This window comes from Haliaeetus leucocephalus, unplaced genomic scaffold (assembly GCF_000737465.1).
Source record: "Haliaeetus leucocephalus isolate CR32 unplaced genomic scaffold, Haliaeetus_leucocephalus-4.0 Scaffold197, whole genome shotgun sequence".
In the NCBI taxonomy this organism is placed as follows: Eukaryota; Metazoa; Chordata; class Aves; order Accipitriformes; family Accipitridae; genus Haliaeetus; species Haliaeetus leucocephalus.
Genome location: NW_010972633.1, coordinates 429,668 through 453,484, shown reverse-complemented (window position 1 = coordinate 453,484; position 23,817 = coordinate 429,668). Strand labels below are relative to the sequence as shown.

The 23,817-nt window shown below is 40.5% G+C and overlaps 1 protein-coding gene across 2 annotated transcripts in view; it reads right to left on the bottom strand.

Annotated features, from left to right (window-relative positions):
• Positions 1 to 23,817, bottom strand: part of DTNB (dystrobrevin, beta) — a 202,114-nt gene that overhangs the window by 93,789 nt on the left and 84,508 nt on the right. For both annotated transcript variants that reach the window (XM_010565883.1, XM_010565882.1), the window contains one exon: positions 10,117 to 10,194. In XM_010565883.1, the coding sequence (XP_010564185.1) occupies positions 10,117 to 10,194 (78 nt within the window). The remainder of the gene's footprint in view (positions 1 to 10,116; positions 10,195 to 23,817) is intronic.

Sequence of the window (23,817 nt, the reverse complement as noted above, 5' to 3'; positions counted from 1 at the left end):
TATCCCTTTTTTAGAAAGAAAGTCAATTTTGGTATTATGCAGGTATATATAGGGTATTATGGGATGCATTATGAATCATGGCACAAACATGCCTGACCACCCTGGCTACATCTATAACAGCAATCCAGACAGTGCCAGCTGCCACAGTCCACCCAGGCTCATGCTATTGAGCTTTCTTCCCCAAAACCTTTTCATGGCTGAAATTATGGCTAAAATGGATCTAGGATCTCTAGAGGTCACATAGGTCTAAGAAGCAGAATATAAAAAACCAAATGTACTCCACCTGTGTCAAAGAAAAATGGCAGAGCGGATAATAATAGTAGTTTCAGTCACTTTCAGGTAGAACTGGTGACTGGACAGCTAGAAGGAAATGTCAGAGAGATGAATGTGGACATGGGAATGAAGGAGAAAAAAGGCACATTGGAAATTGTCAGAAGATAAATTAAGCTAGCCAAGCAAATAAAAATCACTCTGGGTTACAGAACTTAAAAAAAACAAGAGACAGCATCAATGACATAGATATGTAATACATCAATGCAGAGATGAAGGCAGAGGAAAGTTTCTGGAGGTCTGATCAAAAAGCTGGAAACTACACAGTTCTGCATACATTTGCAAACCCAGAGAAGGACAGAACTCAAGGGGCGTAAATCAATGGTACTGGAGACAGCGAAGTTAAACAAGGACAAACAAAAATAAAGGCAGAAGGAATATGAGGGTCTAGGAAGAGCAGATAATCAGTGGCATTAGGAGCAGAAGACTGAAAAAAAGTCCAGGTTAGAGTTAGTGGAAATAAAACCTCTCAGATAGGAAAAAAGGTTTCTGAATATTGTCTAGGCAGGTCACATCACATCCCTTTCAACTTCAGTTCTTAAGTTGGAAGTCATTTTCTTTTTAGGCTGTAAGAACATGTTTCACCTGCCCAAATGCAATGTCTATAGTCTCCAAGCTCCTTCGAAATCAGAAAAAAAGAATGCAATATTTTGTTGTATTATAGGTAGCAAATACGGTGACTGCTTTTATAGGCTAGGTTGTTGAAAAGGACTTCTATTTTAAAGACCCTTCTCAGTCCAAAGGAGAAACTTCTGCCTCCCTGACCACACATTACTAGAGGCTTCTTAATATGAGCTAGCTGTCTGCACTCCCTTTACGGTCAATGGGAAAGAAAACAGGCATTGCTAGACTGTTCTCATCTTAAAGTGGACATCTAAATCAGGTCTGCTCTATCACACTCCAGAACAGTTTATTTGTCTACATAAACTACGTAGGGAGCCTACTGCAGCTAGCTTAGGAAGAAATGTCTCTGCTGTAGGCAACTGAGCAGTCGAGATGATTGTCACTCTTACACATTTATAGGAGCCATAATGGCAACAGAGACATATACAAGCCTTTTAGGAAAAAACAGAGTGATCAATCCATCTTTTCACATAGTATATACATTAACAAGACTGAAATAACAATGCATTTAAATTCTAACATGGATCTGCAATATAAAAGATGCTGCATAACCTACAGACTGACCATGGCTGCTGAGAAAACAAATGATGTAGAACGGTATTTAAAGAGGGAAGTACACGTCATTAACCTAATTGAGGACAGGTTGTCTTTGGGAACAGAATTACTGGAAGAAGAATAGTGCACATTGACCACAACAGAAATGGGGGGGGGAAAAAAAAAAATCTGTTCTTGAAGTAATTTAAAATAAATTAGCTAAAACAAATAACATTTAATGGGCTTGGCCTACTCTTACAGAAGAGACATAATCATCTCCATTTATTCAGAAAGGCTTGTTGGCTGCAAAGATCAGAGAAATGCTGTGTTTTGTTGTATCATAGGTAACAAATATAGGCAAGGTTGCATTAAAATTTCTGTTTTGTAAATGTCTCAATAAATGTACAGAACATCTGTCTCGCACATCTGATACAACACTATCAAATGTAAACATGTCATTGAATCAATCGGCTTTTTTCATTTGGAAACTTACATTTTGCAGGATGGAAAATATCAAAATTATAATGTTACATTTCTAAATGTGAAAAAAATCCACAGCTGAGCATGGCCATAGCTACACTTCTGTTCCCAGAACTCCCGGCTTACTAGAAAAAACTTTTTGTGACCTCATTCTGTCTACAGCATTTTAGAGACGACAGAAAGCTCCCTGCCTCGCGCAAAATATAGTTATTGAAATGGTGGGATCTGAAGAGTTCATTGCCCCTCTGGATATTTTCCCACTGAAAGCAGAGGATGAGGAGGCTGGAAACGCTAGAGGTTCCTCAGAGATGTGCATGGACTGAAGAGAAGCATTGACGAGGGCTCCTTTGGTTTGTTTTTCACATTTTAGTTCACAAAAAAAGTGAGCTCAGGCATTACAATCCCGTTCTTTCAGCTCAGTCTTATTCCTGACAAAACAGTCGCCAAAGGGAGGTTATTTTCATGTTTTTAACAGAAGGAAATCACAAAAAGAGGTTTCCATCCTGCCCTGCTGCTGAATGGTGGTGTTCAGGGTGTCCTGGAAGAGCGAGAAGCTCCGCAGTGCAGCTAGCCCCCGTCCTGTCTTTTGGCAGCCCTTGTGCAACGAATGGATGCAACCATCACAAGAATCATAGAATCATCGAATCACAGAATGGTTTGGGTTGGAAGGGACCTTAAAGATCATCTAGTCCCACCCCCCCTGCCATGGGCAGGGACACCTTCCACTAGACCAGGTTGCTCAAGGACCCATCCAACCTGGCCTTGAACACTTCCAGGGATGGGGCATCCACAGCTTCTCTGGGCAACCTGGGCCAGTGCCTCAGCACCCCCATAGTGAAGAACTTCATTACATCTAATCTCAATCTACTCTCTTTCCGTTTCAAACCATCACCCCTTGTCCTGTCGCTACGGGACCTACTAAAAGGTCTGTCCCCATCTTTCTTGTAACCCCCCTTTAGGTACTGGAAGGCTGCTATAAGGTCTCCCTTGGAGCCTTCTCTTCTCCAGGATGAACAACCCCAACTCTCTCAGCCTGTCCTCATAGCAGAGGGGTTCCAGCCCTCTGACCATTTCTGTGACCTCCTCTGGACCCGCTCCAACAGGTCCATGTCTGACCTGTGCTGAGGACCCCAGCACTGGACGCAGGACTCCAGGTGGGGTCTCACCCGATCGGAGCAGAGGGGCAGAATCCCCTCCCTCGACCTGCCGCCCACAGCCTTTCTTCCCCAGGGAGACCCTGGGCTGATGACTGCCCACTCTACCTCCAGCAGTGAAATTGCTGCCTCAGTTTCTCGAGGCCAGAGCTGTCAAGCACAAGCTGGAGAACTCTCTCTCGTTCTTCCACAGCAAGTGTTACTGATTTCAGCCTCTGTTTCACGACAGATAACGTATTTTCCGTATGCAGACTGGCTTTACTTTTTTTTTTTGCAGAGGTCAGTACGGAGGAGCCGTGGCACACAGCCCAGCTCTGCAGTAGCTCTGGTAGCAGAGAAGCCCTGGGATGAAGCAGAAAACCCGTGTGCCTCCTAGAGATCCCCACACCCTCCACGTGTGCATCTGTGATGAACAGATTAAAACTGGAATGAGGCCAGTTTTCACAAATAATTTAGTGCAATTCACAATTACGACTAAATTCCTTCTCTTGTGAAAAACATTACTTGGAAGCACACGAAAAAGGCTTTTAAAACAATGTACATTAATTGGTATGGACTTCCACTGAGGTTCTGGGTTAGCTGTATCTAGCTATATTTAGCCAGACAGCTATATCTAGCTATATCTATACGTACAGGAAGCCCTGTGAACAGCAACTTCCTAATAGTATATGGGTGCAATAAAAAAATTGCAGAAACGGTTCTCTTTCCAACAAAATCATGTATAGATATCCATTTACTATTCCTTCCAACTTTGCCTTCAAATAAATTGACCCATGTTTGCTCCATCTTTTGGGGAAAGCAAGCAAAACAAACCCCCTTACTCTTGGATTAGTCTACTGGTGGAAGCTAGAATATATTAGCGTGAAAGAAGAAAGTTTGATGAAGGTATAAACAAATGTAAAATGCTCTTTGGAATGGAAAGGATTTAGGCAGGATACTACCTTTTGCTCCTACTACAGTATTACTGTCACAGAAATAAAATATATTTCCAACAAATGCTATTGTGCTTTGCTGGTGCCCTTTCATTCTTTTTCAGCACTGAGGACATTCAAAGATGAGCCCTATTGTGTCCACAGACAGGCAACCATGTAACTTCTAACACTTTCATCCGTCATTTATTCCAGGTATATAAAATACAGTCAATTTTAGGAACAAATTTGGCTTTCAAAAAGAAGCCAAGCCACTGAAAAGTGGCCAGTTTGAACAGCTTCAGCACATTAAAATGCAGATCCGAACCCCATTCAGCTCACACAAAGCAACCTCAGCAACCCTGCTATCTTTATTTCATGCTGCCAAGATGCAACAGTGCCTCCAGCTAGGGAAATGAGGCCCTTAATTTTAGTCAGTGATGATCTTTTACATCATGGATTGATCTAGAGCACTAGTAACTGTAATAAATCTTGGGGAAAACATTGTAATCAGACATATGTAAACTGACAAAATAGAAATGTAAGAAATTTTTAAAGGGGGAAAAACCTGTTTCTCCTGCCTTACTTAACTCTATTATTAACTGCTGACACCTGTACATTTTCCAAGTTTAAAGAAATGGAGGATACAAAGACAACACAGACATGTGCTCCTATGCCCCTGACAAACTAGATGGATGAACCAATAATGCTTCAATGTATTCAGTGGTTCAGCCAGCACACTAAAAGTCTCAAAATACTTGGAAATGTTATCCCATATATGGATGGGCATATGCTGAGACAAAAACAGAGACTTTCAAGCTGAGGCAAGAGCCAAGTATTTTAGCTTTCGTGCTTACTACTAAATCCACAGGTTCTGTAACCATCCACTTTGACTGGCTGTATGCAGAGGTTATGCAGAATTTAGTGGACCTTGAAATGCCCTTCTATGCAAGGCTAAAAAACCACCCTGCTACTGGATATATTTCCATGTATATAAATATTCGTAACCTAGTAATCAAATCACTTCCCTACCTTCCTTAATAAACTAAACAGATAATGCTCCTTTAGCATCACATGTCCAGCTTTTAGATATTTCTATAGCTCTCTCCTAATTAATTTTGCAGTGCTTCCATATTATTTTTGAAATATGTATACTTGACCTGAGCCAAAGTTTTAGCAGTCTCAAGTAAAACCTGGAAAGCAGCATTTCTCTGGTATATGTGGACAGAGCCTGATATCTATGCTACTTTAGAAGTACTTTTCAGTGTAGCTCAACTCAGTAATGCCAGCAGGCAAGCCTTGCAGAGACGGAAACAGCTTGGGTCATACAAATCCTATACTGTGAAATGGCTTTCACTGATCACTTCTTGTAGAACCTCAGTTGAACAAACAGAGAAGCTCTGATGAAGACCTGCATTTCTCATTATTATGTGATTAAAAACAAACCAACCCTGATTAGACTTGGACAGGTGTACGTAGCCACCACAACTAGATATTTTGCAAAGAACAAAGGCACTAAGCAGAGTCTGAATGACAATACCTTTCGAGAGATGTGTTTGGGTTCCACTGCGAGCCTCAGGTACATCCCCAGGGGCTTGTTGAGTGGTTATGGAGAAGTATGCGTTCTGCAAGCTGAGAGCCTGAGGAGCTGGAATGATGGAGGCAAACATTACTACCTGAACCTGAGGCAGCCTGTCCGTTCCCCCCAGGTCCAGGAAAAGATAAATACCCCATTCGTTCTTTGGAATAAGCAAGTACAGAGAGAAGAAGCCTCCTCCCGTGAACTCTTGCAGAATCTGCTAGATGACATAACCTTTCGTAACAGAATTCTGGAAGTGGGATCCTTGAAGAGGGAAGAGCCAGGACCTTGGTAAAAGGCAGATACTAATACAGGTGTGGCGATCACAGATGGTGACATCTACCATGCATTTGCTGCCTGTCAGTTCTCATGATGCCTGACTAAAGAGGATGCTTGAAAGTAAGATGATTTCTGGCTTTCTAAAGATTGGTTCTGGACTGGTCTAGTGCCATTCCACACTTCCGCGAATGTCTCGCCTCTCAGAAAGAGCAAACTGTAGACAAAGGATGACACAACGATCATTTTGCAGAATCAAGTCATTTCTTTGGTGTTTATTCCAACTTCTTTTCTTAGCCTTTGCTGGGGATGGTATTTGTAAAGTATATATGCTATAGAGGTCTTCACTCTGAGTTACTTCAGTGTAGCCTTTGAATCGCTGAGGGAATGGCTTATGTATTGGAGTACAGAGAAGTTCTGTGCTTTTAAGTGGGCAGTCACCTATAGTTACTTGCGTGTTTTTCAAAATACGAGCTGCTTGCAATCAACTGGTATGTTGTTTGGTAATAACTGTAACCAAGGATCGTCCCCAAAGGCTGAAGTAGCCTATTTTGACATTTTTGTTACCATCCAGTGTTTTTTGATGATCTCAGTCAGCTCCCTTCTACAGATGTATGAGGCCTGAGTTACCAAATGATAACTGATTCTCACAAGGAAATTTTCAAGCAAGTCTTGCTAGTTGACAATTTCAGGGTGCGTAGAGGCAGATGACATGCCATATGTCCAAACACGTCTGATTTCTCAAAGTTTTTATTTCTATTTTGGTCTACCTGATCTTGTCTTGGACAACAGACAGCAACAGAGACCTTGCTCCTTTATAAATACAAAAATGGTCCAAGCCAAAGGGTGTTGCTGATTCTAAAGCCCTGTTGCTGATTCTATCATGTCCTTATTAGTCAAAATACTGATCTTGGTAGCGCTGTTGAAAAGCTACTTCTGTTTCCCTTGATCACTGTGGTTTCTATATTCAGTATTTCTGGGATTCTTGTGATCAAATCCAGATCTATGCATATCCTTGCCCACATCAGAGAGGAGAAAGATTTCTTTAGTTGCCTGCCTTTGGGACAGTCTCTGCTCACAAGACTTATGCGGATCCCTGCAATTCACACAAGCAGAAGAATATGGGACTGGAACACCAAAGTGGCCTCAGATCTGACTATTAGATGCAGTTCTGGCCATCCCACATCAAAAAGAAATGTTGAGAGAAGAAGAGTACCGATAGGGACAATGAGCATGATCCAAGTTACAGACTACCTTCTGTGCAAGGAAGAATTAAGTAGACAAGGACTCTTAGGCTAGAAGCAGGTGGGATATAAAAAATGTTCAACAGAATGAAGAAGGTGAACTGGTGAATGTTACAATAAAAAAGGAAGAGTTTTCTTAAACAGGTCATAACTGAATTGTAGAACTCACTTGTGGATGCTGGATTTATGAAGCAGTGGTCTCTAAATACTGCAAATGAGGAAGTAGACTGATGAGCGCTGCAAGATGGGAACAAGTGCAAAAAACAAGAGCAAAATTTGACTTACTGACTTGACTTAATGATTTACTGCTTATAAACTTCTCTAAGCATCTGCTACTTGTCATCATGGGCGACAGAAAACAATATCAGCATGAAATTCCCGTACCCTTAAACCCCTGTCAACGTAAAGGTCTTGTCATAATGTAATTAGAGTTTACCTTCAGCACTACTTTACCTACTAATACCTACTTACCACAAGCTGTTGATTTTCTTTCCCTTCATTATTCCATACAAAAACGCCGTTCCACTATTCCTTATCTCAACAGTGTATTGTAAGATCTACATGGCCAAGAAAAAAAGTAGAAGGGTCAGGTGGCAATAGCCAGCCCTTCTCTTTGGATTAGTGCTTGATATGGTATTTTCCTAGCATTTTCTGTAGTGTCCCCCTTCTCAAATTAAGGGAATAGGTGGGCTAGCCCCTGCCCACAGAGGAATGGAAGCACAGCCGGCAGATGATGATGTGAAAGAGGTATTTTGAATGAGTTTCTGGATGTTCCCATGGGAAAAAAAAAAACCAAACCCAAGTGTTTCCTTTGGTAAAATGTACTTTAGGATCAATACTGGTACTTGGCAATAAAGCCAATACTGGTATCTTCTCTTTTGTTCATTTAGTAATAAAGTATTTGTTCCTGTGTGCTTGAACTAAATTGGCAACTGAAAAGCATATCTGTGGAGGACTGCTTCACCTCCTCCATCAGAGGCCATCCTCCAGAATATTCAGTGCTAAGCTTATATTTTGCATGAGTCTGTCTCCTGGTATTTTGCAAAGCAAGAAACACAGAGACACTTGCTGTGGATAATCTTGAATCAAGTTTCACTGGCCTCTTCTTCCAGAACAGACATGATTTTTATAGATAACACAGCAGACACAATCTGAGAAAGAAAGAAATCTCTGAATGGAAAGAAGCAGAGGAATGAACGGTTCCTGGGACTACGTTATTCCACAAGACAAAAAGGCACCTATCACACCCACTGACCAGCACAGAAACTCATCACATACTGGAAAGAGGTGAAACGCTGGTAAGCCAGAACATGACAGGATGGCATTAGGAAGCTCTCCCTACCAGACAGGTGAGATGGTCTTGATGACTGTGGAATTAAGAGATTTTTTAAATGTGCATTATCCAGTTTGGATTAAGAAAATAGGAAAAGGTGGTTAAACAAAGAAGTAGAAACTACAGAACTTGGTGATCACTACCCACATTAACTGTTGCTCCTGAGTCAGAACTGACAGAGGGTTGCACCATTCCATTCTGTAAGACCTTTTACGCAAGAGGATGAAGAGGCTGCAGGAGAACCTGACAGACACTGCTACTTGGGAAAAGTTTCAAGCTTGTGTGCACAGAGGACATGAGTGACTAAAGCACAATCTTGTCTGATAGAGATTTGGAGATGGCTGTTGCCTGCTCTACAGTGAACAAACTTGGACCCCAAACAGAGGTTAAAAGCAGAGACAATGCAAAAGACCTTGCCCACAAGGTTGCTTGCAACCCAATAAACACGACGTTATGCGTTATGTTGCTTAAGGACTGTAAAAGCAGTCTGTAAAGCACTGGCTTTGGGAATTTTCTGCTCTCTCAGCCTCTTCGCTTCTAATTTAGCAAAAGGTGTATTTCATAGAATCACAGAACAGCCCAGGTTGGAAGTGACCTCACAAGGTCATCTGGTCCAACCTTCCGTGGGAAAAGCAGCCTAGATAAGATTATCTAACACCTTGCCCAATTGTGTCTTGAAAACCTCCAGTGATAGGGACCCTACTACATCCCATATTTGAAGTCATACAGTGTATTGCACATTGCGTAGCATTTGTAGATGTTACATGGAATGATTTACAGACCGATTGTGAAATAATTTTAACACAGCCAGTTCAAACCTGCATACATAACTGACTTATTTTGTCAAGGAAAGTACATGGATCTTTGCTTAGTTCTGTTTGAAGGACTGCTGCTGAAAATGAGGAATCTGGCTTGCCTCGAGTGCTACCTTGCCACTAAAATTGTGACAGTTCAGTTTCTCATTCCCGGCAGGGAACATTTATTCATTCACAGCTTTGGACAAGTGAAGCCTCCAGTGAACCACCTTGCTATTCTCCCTAACATATCTTAACAAGAAAGAAAAGTGCAAATACATGATTCAACTAGTTTTTTGCATGTTTACATACGTATATCCATACAATAAGTTACATATATGTAACTAAGTAAAAGTAAAACCAAATCCAACTCAAACCTAAATGCGTCTAGTAGACATGGGCAACTCGAAAGAACTTTGGCAGCTTAGCTGTGTTTGGTGTGAACAACTGTTAACAATGGCAACGCAGTATACTCATTATGTGAAATGTCTCCAGCAGAACAGAATAATCCTTTGTCAGCAGAGGAGCCTATGATACAACAAGAACAGCCTTTCTCAGAACAGCTTTGGAAGTAATGCTCTATTTAAAAATGAAAAACAAAAATATCTTTAGCACTCTTTAGATATTTCTTCAGTCACACTCACATAATAACATCTATTCCAATAAAAGAAAATCACTCTTCAGAGAGAACAAAATGAAGCACTGCAAACAGTTCCTTATATTATAAATGCTGCATACACGTTTTGAAGGGGCAGTGTTACGTGAAATATATTAGAAGAGTCCTAGTGATGCAAAAATCCATGCTCTGTATTTTTTACCTCTCACAGAAACAAACAACCGATATTGCAAAGCACGCATACCTTTTTGTTGGTGTAGGTGCTCCAGAGGACATGTGGGTCACCATGGTGTCATTCATGTTAGTCATAGGCCGAGGAGGACTAAAATAAAAAATATTTACTCCAGTTAGTGATTTTAAAAAACAAAAAAAGAAACAAAACCAACACTAGGAAAAAGGACATAACTGTGCTCTTTGCATTTAGCACACAGGTACTTGAAGAGCTTGATCTGCTGTAGTCTAATTGCTTTTCACAGTTCATGTGTCACACTAAAATGAAGATAAAACTAACCATCTGTGATTACATAGTTGACCTTTGGCATTGTCTAGGTAGTTCAAGAAAATGCAGAAACCATTCAAATTACGGCAATTATTTGAAATGTTTAAAGGAATTAAGCAAAGATTTATTATAACAAGCAATCATTTATACAACAACCACACATGCCATCTGTCTGGTTTTTATTTTAATAAATTAAAGGTAGTTGGAAAAAATAAATTGATAGAGCCTTGTGTTCCTTTCTGCCCTATAAAATACAACCACAGATTGATGCTCCCATTATTTGCATTTTTAACCCCTGAAAGTTTCCCAGTGCCACACTGCTATGGTCACCCAGGCTTTGTCTGCTTGAGGCTGTGCAGGGAGTGGGAGGACACGAGGAGCCCACACAGGACGTCCCCAGACAGCTCTGCCGGTAAATTCAAGCCACTGGGAGAGAACAACTACAGCAGCTAGTATCACAGAATCAATATTTGCCTATGTTTACCCTCCAGTGATATCCAAATACATCCATCATCCTTTAAAATGAGACGTGCAAAAATGTACAGGGTTGTCTGTGCACAGATAAAAGCTCAATTTGCACCTTAGACAACATGGGACCTGTGCAGATCCTAATGGAGAAAAATGCCACACTTTCCTGCATGGTTTCTTGGAACATGGATTAAAATCTTCATAGGTTTGTATTTGCCATCATCTTAGCATTCCCTCTTAGTTAGATTTACTGCAGATAATACTGAAATTAAATCCTAACAACTTCCATTTTCTACAGTACAACAGTGCAGAAGGTGTTCCCCCCAACAGCGTTCGCAGGTTTTGCCTTCCCTGACATTCCCAGGGCAGCTGCACGGAGCTCCTCTTTCGGACGTGTGAACACTAGGAATTGCCTTAAGACTCATTAGCTTATTTCATTCAACAATTTTAAGAGCCCAGTAATCCAGAGAATCAAACAACCATTAAAAAAAAATAATCACCTGGATGTCAAACATATGAAATGACAAAGAACATATTTCCTGTACGTCTTACTGCATTCCTTCTCCATGTAGGTTTTGAGTGCAAAAGCACTTCAGTTCTCAGTCCTTGGTCAGGACAGATTTGCCCAGAAGTAACTGTGCTGCATGCTTTCATGTTAATGTTGTTCTAAATATAACATTAAACCAAGAAATGATTTGGTCATAAGGTATTTACTGAATGTGCTCCTTTGGAAAAGGAACTTCTTACTGTACAAAAAAGCAGAAATAGGATTATAATGCACTGGAAATCCAACAGTACGTTTGGAAGCCATTAATTTTGCTAATGAATGTACAAACACATCCTGTGGCAACGAGCAGTTAACTAACAGTGCTTTCCCTCTGCCCCTTTATCTCCCTACTTATTTCTTCTTGACCGAATGCAAGGAATGCTCAGTCCACATCTCCACTGCAAAACTCTCCTTTTTTCCTAAAGATTTACTTATCGGCTTTGCATTCTCCTGCCACACACACCATAAAACTATATGTGCAGCTGTGAGAGAAACAGCTACAACAAGAAGCAGCTTTTGCAACCAAAACTGTATTTTTCAGCAACAACTCTTGTTTCACTGTTTCTGCGTGCATTAGCTGGGTTTTGTCCTTTGGGAGGGACAAGCGGTTTCCTTAAACACAACACATACCACCTCAGTACTCCTAATAACTCTAGGGTAAGTGAATTTAATCACACGGTGTTGCATTTCAGTGGAGGGGATAAAGCAAGCTCACACCAGAGTGTGCCTGAGACACTGAAGCCCAGACCGCAGCGTGCTGCCAGCCTTTAATGGCTGCACGGGGGTATATGGAGCGTAGAGACCAAAGAGGACAGCACACGCATACTCACCCTCCACGAGACATATACAAGAGCAGAAGTTTCCACAGAATTCATTTCACTTTAAGTAACAAATTGTACATGAGGGCACATTTTCCATTATCCCACAGAAGGTCACCTCTGTGGGGTCTACTCTTTTGAGTGAAGGGTAATTCTTTATTTTATTACAATATTGCTTTTATATGACTCTTCTAATAAGAAAGTGGATGCAATTCACCATTTGCAATCTGGTTTTAGTACCATTATGAGACATTTCCACACATTCACTCCAGTTCTGTAAATACCAGTGTCCTCAATTTTCCAGCTAAATCCTCGCTAACCGTGAAACAGGCAAAGAAAATTAAATACGAACATCTGGTTAAAAGATTTCTAATAGCACAATTTCATCTTCTTTATTAAGTACAATAAAGCCTTTCCCAGTTCAGAGAATTTCTTGAGGCCATTTATATATTTTTATGGAATACTTTTTCAAAAAACTGTAACTCTGTCAAGATGGCACTATTTTTTCTTGTATAACCATGACAGAAGAATCATATTGTTTGTGAAACTGGGAGGATGCTGTAACCAGGTACACAATACCACTGGAGCCTGGGACTTTCAGTGCAGGTCCACCTTACGTTATCACAGGTTCTAGTTTAAAAGGAACATAACTGAATTCCCCTTCCAAGATGCTCATGATAGTTGGCATCTGCTACAGCCTACCAACATAACAGAGAAAAAGACAAATATTCTTGAATCAGCTACTGAGAAGAGATTTTTCTGCCTCGATAATCTCACCAGAAAACATAACTATCCAGACACCTGAGATAGGAGAAATCCCCAAACCATCGCTGGCAGAGAAACTCAGAAGATGCACTCAGAAGAAGTAACTCCTCTCCCACCCACAATATTGCTGAGATACTCAAACAGCTAAGGGACTTTGATGCATATCAAGAACAGCTTACAACTTTCTTTCAAAACTTTGTCTCTTTTGTTAGGTTAAATTTTTCAGGTTTAACTTATCTGGCGTTTAAGGTGTGTTTAATCAGCCTAGGGTGCTGCTGGGAAGAAAAGCACCTAAAAATAAGCAGTGAAATAAGAGAAATCTTCCACATACCCAGGAGCTGGGACAAACGCAGCAGCCATAAAAGCTGAGAAATCAAACTCCTTAAATTCTCTTTTTTCACGATGCTTACAAAAAGTGACATTAGCCAAGCAGCTGGGAGGTCAGAGATCAGCCTATGCCAGAGAGCATAAATCAAGACATCGGCAATCTTTATTCCTATTCCGCACGCAAGGTCCAAGGTGTATATTGCATAAACTTTTAGTAGTTTGAAAAACACAACAGTATCCTTCGCAAAACAAAACCGCTTATTCTACTTAGTACATTGCTGGTTAGCACTGAAGTAGGTGCTAACTTGTTCAGTCACGATGTCTGAAATGCTATCCCTCTCTGTGTAACTAGACCTAGAAATAATTGAGGAAATAACAGCATTGTAGGCTCAAAGCCAGGACAAGGACTCGTCTTGACACTTGTACTGGCGAGAAGCATCTAATGATGGGGGTGCTCCTTTGGCCAGGGACACGTAGAAGAAAACTTACAGCTTTGGGTACTTCTGTTATCGTGGTCTCCTTGGGTTTGATTTATTCACACTCTAACCAGGGTCTGTACACTTTCATGTACTGAAGCATTGTATAGCAGTAGCAGATGCTATCAGAACACAAATAAATAGTAGAGATTTGTGGAGGGCTTGAAAACAGGGCACGAGAGTCCTATGCATTCAGCACAAATTTAGGAAAGAAGGAATAAAGACTTGAAAGAACAATGCAGGTATGCCATCACTTAGGAGCCATTTTAAACAATTTACCCACTTTTTTTTTTTTTTTTTACACAAATGTCATAAAGTTAATTCTAAAGCTAAAATACCTTCAATCATCTTTACAGAAGGTATCACAAGTTAGAGCTTTCCAGCCCCAGCACTTATGTTACTTTATTTTTTCAAAACATATTTATGTGTGAATATTACCTCTGTCTCTTCTGTCATGACCAACTCCCTCTCTAAGTGTCCAGTTTTGGCTACTACTGGAAACAAGATATTGGACTAAAGAGCTTTTTGGTCTAACTCAGGATGGATGATATTCTGTTCTTAGATTTCCCCATCGTCTTCCCAAACATGTCAACAGGCTTTTATGGGTAATTACCATAATTCTAACAAAATCAGCAAAAATCTTGACTTCTCTCTATCACTAGTATTTAGTCTTATTAACTACTGTCTCCTACCTGTAGTAAAATCTATGAGACCCAGATGTAACTGAAGTTGCGTCACACCTGTTCTCAGTAATCTTGTCTAAATATAAAGGTAATCTTGTCTAAAAATGAGAAATAAGAAACAGATTAGTCACTGCTATTTTGTGTCAACAGTTTTCCTAAGTAGGAAAATAAATCATTACGCATTCTGAAGAAAAGCACAATTAAGCCTAGGTCTAATTACTTGCTTGTCTTCTTTCAGACTTGGTTGATGAAGGTCCAGAACAAAACCAGAACAATTCTGAGACCTCAGAAGTCTAAAACCTCAATAAATAAAAGGCACTAAATCTTGAGACTTTTTGCTGTGCTGGACAATCACCCTGTAAAGGGACCTTTACAAAAAAGCAACAGTAAACAAAATTTACCAAACTGTCTTCCGCTCTAAACAGTTCTCCTATCTGAGATTGCTGATGTGCAGCAAAGCAACATTATTTATTGGCTTCCATCAGAGCGCAGACTTGGAAAATGCAAAGCTCAGGAAAAGCAATCTATACTTGAGGGTTAAGGGCTGTCACAGCAGCCAAGAAAAAAAAAAAAAGAAAAAGAAGAAAAAGAAGGAAAAAAGAAACAAGGAAACAAGAAACAAGGAAACAAGAAACAAGGAAACAAGAAACAAGGAAACAAGAAACAAGGAAACAAGGAAACAAGGAAACAAGGAAACAAGGAAACAAGGAAACAAGGAAACAAGAAAAAAAGAAAGAATGCTCCGTCAGTCAGATCTAAAATTGATAAGTCTGAAGTCAAAGACTGACACCTGAAATTCCAAAATTTGAAAAATTTCACTGGCCCTCAGGAAGGACAATTAAGTAGGCTCTGAAGGGTCCCGAGCCAGGTAAGGATTTCAAGCCGCCGAAGTTAAAAGTGTATCCATGTCACAAGTGTAACTGGTAACATTTCCTACCTTTATTCAATGTTTTGTGTGTAAGAACCAGTGTGTGTATCACATATAACAAAAAAAGACAGTATTTTTCAGGCGCACTGATTAGCACTGTAATAAATGTCAATATTTCTTTAATTATCATATAATAATGCCTGGAATTAAGCTACTTTTTAATTAGGAATTAATGGGGATAACTACATGATATCTGTCAGTCTTTTTTTGTTATTTTTTTCTAAAATTGTAGCTATTGTATTTACATAGCTACAAACTGAACAGCTATTTATTTGCTAAATTTAAAGCTGAGTTTTGCTCTATAACCTGAGAATTTCTAAACCGGTAAGATTGTATAACAGATACTATTAGTCTTTTTGACATTGCTTAGGAATCCCACTGACAGGCCAGGTTGTGTTTCTTTGTGAAAAGAGAATTACAAAGAATTACAACTAAGACTGGACCGACACATGAACGTAGGCACAAACCAAAGGTTATATTATATATATTAGATATATGAAACTGAAAAACCATACTGACGTTACATCACAGTACACTTGAGTAGTTGACTATAATCTCTGATTATTATTATTACTATTATTTTACAGGCATGCTGATGGAATTTTAAGGAGAGATTTAAAAGAAAACAGATAGTTTTGTGGATGTTTGTTGGTAAAGGTTAACATAAAGCATTTCTAGGTGCCAGGCAGGCTGGCATCACAGGTAGCAGACACTGCAGTCAAGACCTTGATATAATAAGAGAGAATTGCTTGAACAGAGGGATTGTAACAAAGGAATAGCAACCAAATCCATTGGGAACCCTAGTTCAGTTTATTAAGTGAAACCCCCCACCCTAAATGATAAAAAACAGTTGATGAAACGTAGTTGCACAAAACTGTAAAAATAAAAACATCCCAGCTGGCATGCTAGTCCTTTCACTTTTCTCAGATGAGGAGTCAACTGGAAAAAGCAATAAAATGAGATTGATTCCTTTTTCTGGGAACTTTATTATTTCTCATACAGCAGTTCAGGAAGTACAAGTCATTAGCATTCATTAGAATTGTTTGCTCCTAACAACACACACGCTATTAACGCTTTTTTGCTTAGCACTTCCCTCCAGGTGAGAAGGACATTGACTATAAAGTGCAATCTGATTTAATGTAATTCTTGCTTTCTACTGCGTGGCATTTTCACAGAAGCAAAGAAATGCCTCAACAGCTATCTGGAAGTCCAGTGGGAGACTCCCATGAACAACCATGTAAAAACTAATCTCTTTCTATTATAACGTATCAGGAAGGTTTCAAAGCAACAGAAGCGTGACCAGCTTTTCTCACATCATATTCGTGGAAGAACTATGCTAATACATTTTGTTAATAGCACAATAATGTTACCTGCTCTGTCTTAGCTCTGGTTCTCAGGAGAGACCAAAAGATTTCTCCAAACACTAGTCACGACTGAAGCTACCTACAGTAAGTACCATCCCCGTCTGTTAGCAGTGCCGCCCAGTTCTCCCAGAAAGACAAACGCTGTGATGGTTTGAAGGGACAGGAGCAAGGTTGTGACCCCAAAAACATATTCTTTCTTTCCTGTTATGACAGCTGATTTAATAAAAGAGATTACCTCTCCCCTGCCACTCTTTAGAAAACAAGGCTACTTGCTGGTAACCATAATTAGGTAACTCCATATACAAGGTTTTGATTATTTAAACTTAAGGTTGCAAATCCACGTTTTGCTCAATACATCCACACACACATACAAGACACACATTGCAGAAACTGTGAATCAAATCATGACACTTTGCTTTCCTTAGCTAACTTACATGCTTTAGCAAACTGTACATCACTGCAGTCAAATCACTTGTACTGACATTTGCTCAAGGAATGCAGTTGGGTTTTGGATGGAAACACATACTAGCTCCTAAACTCTCATGAGCCAACAACTGCATCCACATCTGAGACCATGTTGCTGAGGATGTTATGCCAGTTTATCATACTAACAAGAGCTCAGGACAAATTCCAATAATCCTGGACTGTTACCTATTACTATCACAACCTCCTTCTCTCACAGCAACCAAAACACTGCAGGTACAAGCACCCTGTAGTACACTACATCCAGGACTGGGCACATGTGACGCTACTACTTTTCCCAAGAATATCACCTGAACACTCAGCCTGCAGAGTGCTTAGTGCAAACGCTGATGGGAGCGTACACCACTGTTCTTACAGCATCACCAGCTCAAGCCATGCTAGGACTTGTGCTCCTGTATGCCGTGGCAGAACACGCTCGTTTTCCACGGGATCCTCTGCAGCACTGCTCTTCGCTTGCCAATGCACTTGGCTGAGGAACTTCAGGACCAACGCTCCTTCCTTGTACCTGGTCCACACAACACCAAACCACGGACGATCCAGCGCTGCTTATGCTGACTTAATGATGGAACTACTGTTGCAGAAGGACTGAAAAAGGACTCAGCGATGTGACTCAGCAATGTAACTGAAAAAAGACTCAGCAGCAATTTCTGGTCATTGGCAGAGGGGTGGCTCCTGAAGGGGAGTTCACAGGGTGGAGACATGTCCTACAGCTGTAGTTACTTAGGGTTTGTGCATGAGGACCAGTGGTTCTAGACCAGGACAACTAGAAAGGCCAGTCTAATGTGGAAGAAACCCACAGTGACACCAACCTGGAAGAGGCAATGGCGATTCTGGTACCTTTACAAGAAGAGAGAGTTTTACAGAGATGTATGAACAGATTATCTTGCCCATTCATTACCTGGATTCAAATAAGGACGAGGTGATATCACTTCTAAAGCAGGTTGGTATTACCACCAGGGGCTGGCTGTCGTATTGCTACTACCTTGTGGCATGTCAGTGTGGTGACTGCATCTCAGCTGATGCTAGTAGAGTACTGATTTAAGAGAAACTATAACCTTTTTACAGATGATAACTAGCACATTTAACAAAACAGATAATGTGTTTTTGACACTCAGAAGCTTGCTGGTTTGTTTGCTAGAAGGCACATGTGCACATTTCATTCAGTTCCATCATTATGCATAGACTCGTAGGTTCATCAACGCCAGTAAAGGCCTTATTACGCTTGATGCTGGGATGATACGTCATTTATTTTACTGGGACAACATGGACATTATTCACACCAAAGATGATTAGTGGATTGCCTGTTCTTCCTGTTATTCTAGCAGGTCTTGTTTATCTTTAAGGTGACAAGATACAGGATCTCTTGCTACTGTTTTGTTTTTAAGCTTCCTTTCCAGCCAATTTTACTCTATAATAATCCAAAAGCCAAAGGAGGACATACTCTTCCAGGCTAGTGTATAAAGGAGATTGATTCTTTGTTTTGCTAGTTGAATGAAAAACCTACCAAGCAGTGGCAAAGGAAGACAGATATAGAGACAAACACTTGAAATGCACTTTGCCTGAGAATCTCAACACTTCTCCTGTTCAGAATCTTCCCATCTGTCACAAATAAGACAAGACTTGGTATACGTTCAATGCAGTACAAGGACACTGCAATGCTCTAAGGGGAACAGAGTCTCTCCCCTACCTGGCATGATGCCAGACATGGCAATAGGACAAAAAGGCACAAGACACAACCATGAAAAGAAAGCGTATCCAGGCCACTGAGGTCTAGTGCTAGCAACTATACAAGTCTACTCACTCTGATAAAGTGATCATCGGATCTAAATGACCAAAACGAAGGGTGGAGTTGGGGGGGGGGAGAAGGTTCAAGAGAGCAGGGAAATGGTTAGTGTCTTCCCTCAGTGAAAGAGGATAAAGCCATTTTGCTATATGCAAAATGCTCTATATTGATAATACATTTGAAATCTTCCCCCCTTGCACTGCAAATTCTCCAAAAATAATAATAAAAATGGGAGATACCATTTACTGAGTTAAAGACTGAGAGCCCACTCCAGCATGCCTCATTTTCAAACTGTTCCTACAGTTTATGTCCCACAAATCTTCAAGAATGTAGTTTGATGGCCTGATCCAGAGCCAGTTTGGGCCCACTTATATTAGTAAATGAAACAGTGCCAGGGAGTCTTCTAATATCCTGGAATGGGATCATCTGCATCTTTAAATTGTTAGCAGACCCTAGTGCAGTTTTCGCCTGAGTCAAGTAGCTCTCTCCCAGACAATTCCTGGGAGTAGTTTGGGAGTTAGCAGGGGCCAGGAATGACTCCCAGTAAGCAGTTCAGATGCAGCCAGACTCTTTTGGAAGGTAAGAAAGATCAATAGCATGGATGTGACGGTTCAGAGCCAGCTGGCTTCACTGGCAAAGAACGGTCCCAGGCACATTCAAATTAACAGCATACACAGCACTCTGATGTGACTGAGGGCTTATTCCTTTGACTTTGCATCTTCAGTTTTTCCTCTGATATCAAAGCTGCACAGCATTTAATCAGAAATCTGCCAGAGGACAGTGTTTGATCACCAGCACTGATCCAGGCAAACCCCTCGCATCAGTGGTAGCAGACAGGGAACTGACAATCGTGATTTAACTGACGATTTCTGGCACTGCTTGATCACCCTGCCCCAGAACCTTGAAGCTGGTTCCTGCAATTGGGTATTTCAGATGACAGAATCATTGAGATTGGAAGGGACCTCTTGAGATCACTTAGTCCAATCTCCCTGTGCAAGTCGGATCAGCCAGAGCAGGTTGCCCAGTCAGGTTCCTAATATCTCCAAGGATAGAGACTCCACTGCCCCTCAGAGCAATCTATGCCAGTGCTCAACTACCTCACATACTTCATCCAAAATCAGGCAGCCTTTCCTCTTTACATCAGAGGTTTTGATCAGTCTGATCTGGGATGATCCTCAGAAACAGAGCAGTCTGCACCAAGGTACTCAATAACCTCAAAGGAATTGGACTCAATGACCTTATGGCTCCCTTCCAACCTGAGATATTCTATGATTCTATGATGATAAACCTACACATGCTCCAGAGGCAAGTGGTGAGCAAGCAGCTGGGAAGACCAGAACATATAAGGTTCATGCACTTTGTAATGGTCTTTCAGGCCTGACTTTGCACAAGCACTGGCTATTATCTCTCCACAATAGGTATAGGTTAAATAATGTCTAAAAGTGAAAGCTTTAACTCATGCTAGGCAAGAGAACATAGTTTCAATGAACATATTGATACGTATTTCAGAGCTTTGTGTGCAAATGGCAAGGACTCTGGGCCAGACAATGTACATAACATGGGCTAAATGTGCAACATAGACACACATTAAATTTAAAGAGGAGGGCTGGCATGAGCAGACAGGGCTACTGTGGAATGCTGTGGGATAGCGAAGCTTCAGCAGTAGTCCACAGAGCTACTTTTAAACAAGCTTGGGTGAAAATGGTTCCAAACCTCTTACTTAAACATTGTCCTTGCTATTCCACTCTATGTGCCTGAAGAGTTCAACAATTACTTGAAACAATTCTGGAAGTTAATTGGGTCAGATACCTACTTGCTTTGAAATTCATCAGCTCTGACGTTAGTAGGTCACACCACACGCTTGATAACAGTGAGCACTAGATGGGTGAATTTTCTGTCCAATGTTCTCTCTACTGAACAAAATTGTTCCACTATTTAACAGCGTAATTCTTTTACTGTTATTTGCTGTATGAACTCTTATCCTCTTAATTGCTCAAAAACTATCATTAAGTAGGCAGAAATGCAAGAATGACTACTTTTGTACAGTGTATTATATATAACCAAACCCATAAGTAAGGTCCATTATTTATTATTCAAATCTAAATAATGATCTCCTGCTGCCTTTTCCCTCTGACTATATGCCTGAGTAAGTAGAATGTAAGATCAATACATCTGTTCAATAGGAGGCACTGAAGGCAGACCAATGAAGAAAAGGAAAACCTATTTAAAAATGCAATAGCTGATAATGAAAAACAAAAGTTCACAACAGAAAGCAAAGAAGAGGGTGCCAGAATTACCTTTTTCACAGAATTGACAGATTAGGGACACAAATAGACTTCGTCTTGAGAAAATGACTGCAAAGGGCACGAGGGTTCATGGCAGTCAGCTACAGAAGCATCCCTGGTGAGATGCTAGAGCAAAACAGCCAAATGCAATAACCATGTGCAAAAGGAGAAGAGCAGTTTCTAGGAAGTGAGGGGTTTCTGTTGCATTTGGCTCTGTAGAATACTAATGGAATTACTTTCAATTTTAGGAACTACAATCAAGAGGGAGGCTGAAAAGCAGGGGTGGTTCATCAAAGAAACACAGGAACGACTAAAAGCTGGAAAACATTCTTTCCACAGAGAGAATCGTAATTCCAAACCTCCTATTTAGCAGACAATTATGTGGTGATTTGATGGCATCTTACATATAAATTTGATTTATTTCTAATAAAACCAAACCGCAGTACACAAGCAAAGATGTAACAAAATCCAAAGAGCAGAAACTGCAATGAACAAAGTGCAAAAAAGCACATGAACTACTTCCATGGCTGTGGCACCCTCTTCATGTTGGAAACTTTAATGCTTTTTATAGAATACCTGATTTTTTGCACAGGAAGTAATTCAAAGAAATCTTCTGATCTCTGTTTTATTTGTGGTTGAGGTTAAACGTCTGTGATGATTCACTTGGACTCCATGAACTCCAAATTAGGAAATAATTGTAGTAACATCTGTGTATATGTTTGGAGCTCTTTTGTCTCAAAATGTGAGGGAAAAACTTCACAGCAGGCAAAGTCTGGAAACTTTTCTTTGTCATAGATATATATATATATGATTTCTTACAATGACTGAAGACAAATCTATGACACAAGAAAATCCATCAGACACAAATGTAAGAATTACCAGCCAAATTCAAGAGGCAAAATATGCAAATTCAAAATTACACTTTGTTGGCAGCTAAGGCCCATGCTCTCAAACAGCTAACGATCAACCACGAGATGCAAGGGAGCGGGTCCCTTCAAAATGACATATTGATGCAACATGCTATTTCTTGCTTTTCCTACTACACTGCACTGTCTCTTCATGTAATATACTGTATGATAAAATCTCAGAAAGTCTGAATTTGCATAGTCACAAAATAAGGTTTGAACAATGCAGTGGGAAGATGCTGCAGTGCATGCAAAACAGACCTAAGAAATAAAATCACTGTATTTTAAGAACGGTTTGTTCTTTCTCTTTTGGGCTTTTCTTTCCTTTTCACCATCTGTACATCAAAAAACTCATGGCCAGGTCTGCAGCCATGCTTGCAGCAGCCTTTGTCATCCCACAGAACTCCCATAGAGCAACTCTGGCCAACGTCAAGCAGCCAGAAGATTTAGCCCTTTGGGCAGCCGAGTTTGAATCCTGCACCGTGCATGGCTCGGCTGGACTTGAGTATCAAGCCCAAGATTTCTGATTCCTCTTGGCAGGAGGACTTAGGAGACAATATTTCAAAATGCTCACTGCACTCCAGCTGTAGGCTGAAAACTGAGCTGGAACACCACTTACACCTAAAAAACAGAGGAGGGTTTCTGGCTACTTTAGTAGGAGAATATTTAACGATATTAAGGTGGTTTTTTTTTTTTAGAGGTACTATGCACAAACCAGAAATATATTAAATCTTTCCTTAGTGGGTTTTGTGTTTTTTTAAATCTTGGGTAGAAGTTCGGATTAAGAAAGAAGAAACTACCTCCCTCCCCCTTTACAGAAAGTTTAAAAGTCTTACTCTACATCAGGAAACCCTGATAATGAAAATATGCTGCTACAATGAGAAAATTTTAGAGAGAGTAGAATTGTTTGAGTTCTATTTCTGTTCTGAAGCTATTTCAGATTAGATTTCTTCAATTTCAAATAAAAAGGGCATTCCATCGCACAGGCAGGCAGGACTTGGAACTGAAGCATCTCAGTTTTGTCCAATTTGTTCTCTTGCGCAGAGACCAATTCTACTTTTGGTGCCAGTGGCACAACCGTTTTCTCCAGCGAGTGTGTGCAACTGCTGTGCTGGTAGTGTTGCATGAGCCACAACAGAACATGACTCACTCTTCTGCAAAAGTAATGGCTGCATCAAACTAACAGGAGTAAATGACTAAACACTTCTTTTTGTTGAAGTGAATAGAGCTAGCTGTACCGGCACTGGGAGCTATGAATATGTGAATGGAGCAACAAAGCTGGAGGCACAGACTTGGAGTACACAATGCTGCGTTATCTACATGGAAATGAGCAGGTCGTGCATAGGAGACATCAGAAACAAACAGACTCTGCACTGGAAAAAAGACATTTAAAAGTGCGACAAATTTAGCTCCAATTCATCCGAAGGCAATTTGCTGCTGTTGGAACAGAGCTTCATTGCACTTGGGGATTACACGATGCAGCTTTCCAAAAAATCAGTTGGCTTGACTTTGCCACAGGTGAGCTGGTTCATGAAACCATGTCCTCAGGAGCAGCTCCAAACCAGCTGCCAAAACTTTATGCAGCTGCATTCAAGGCAAAAACCACAACGGCTT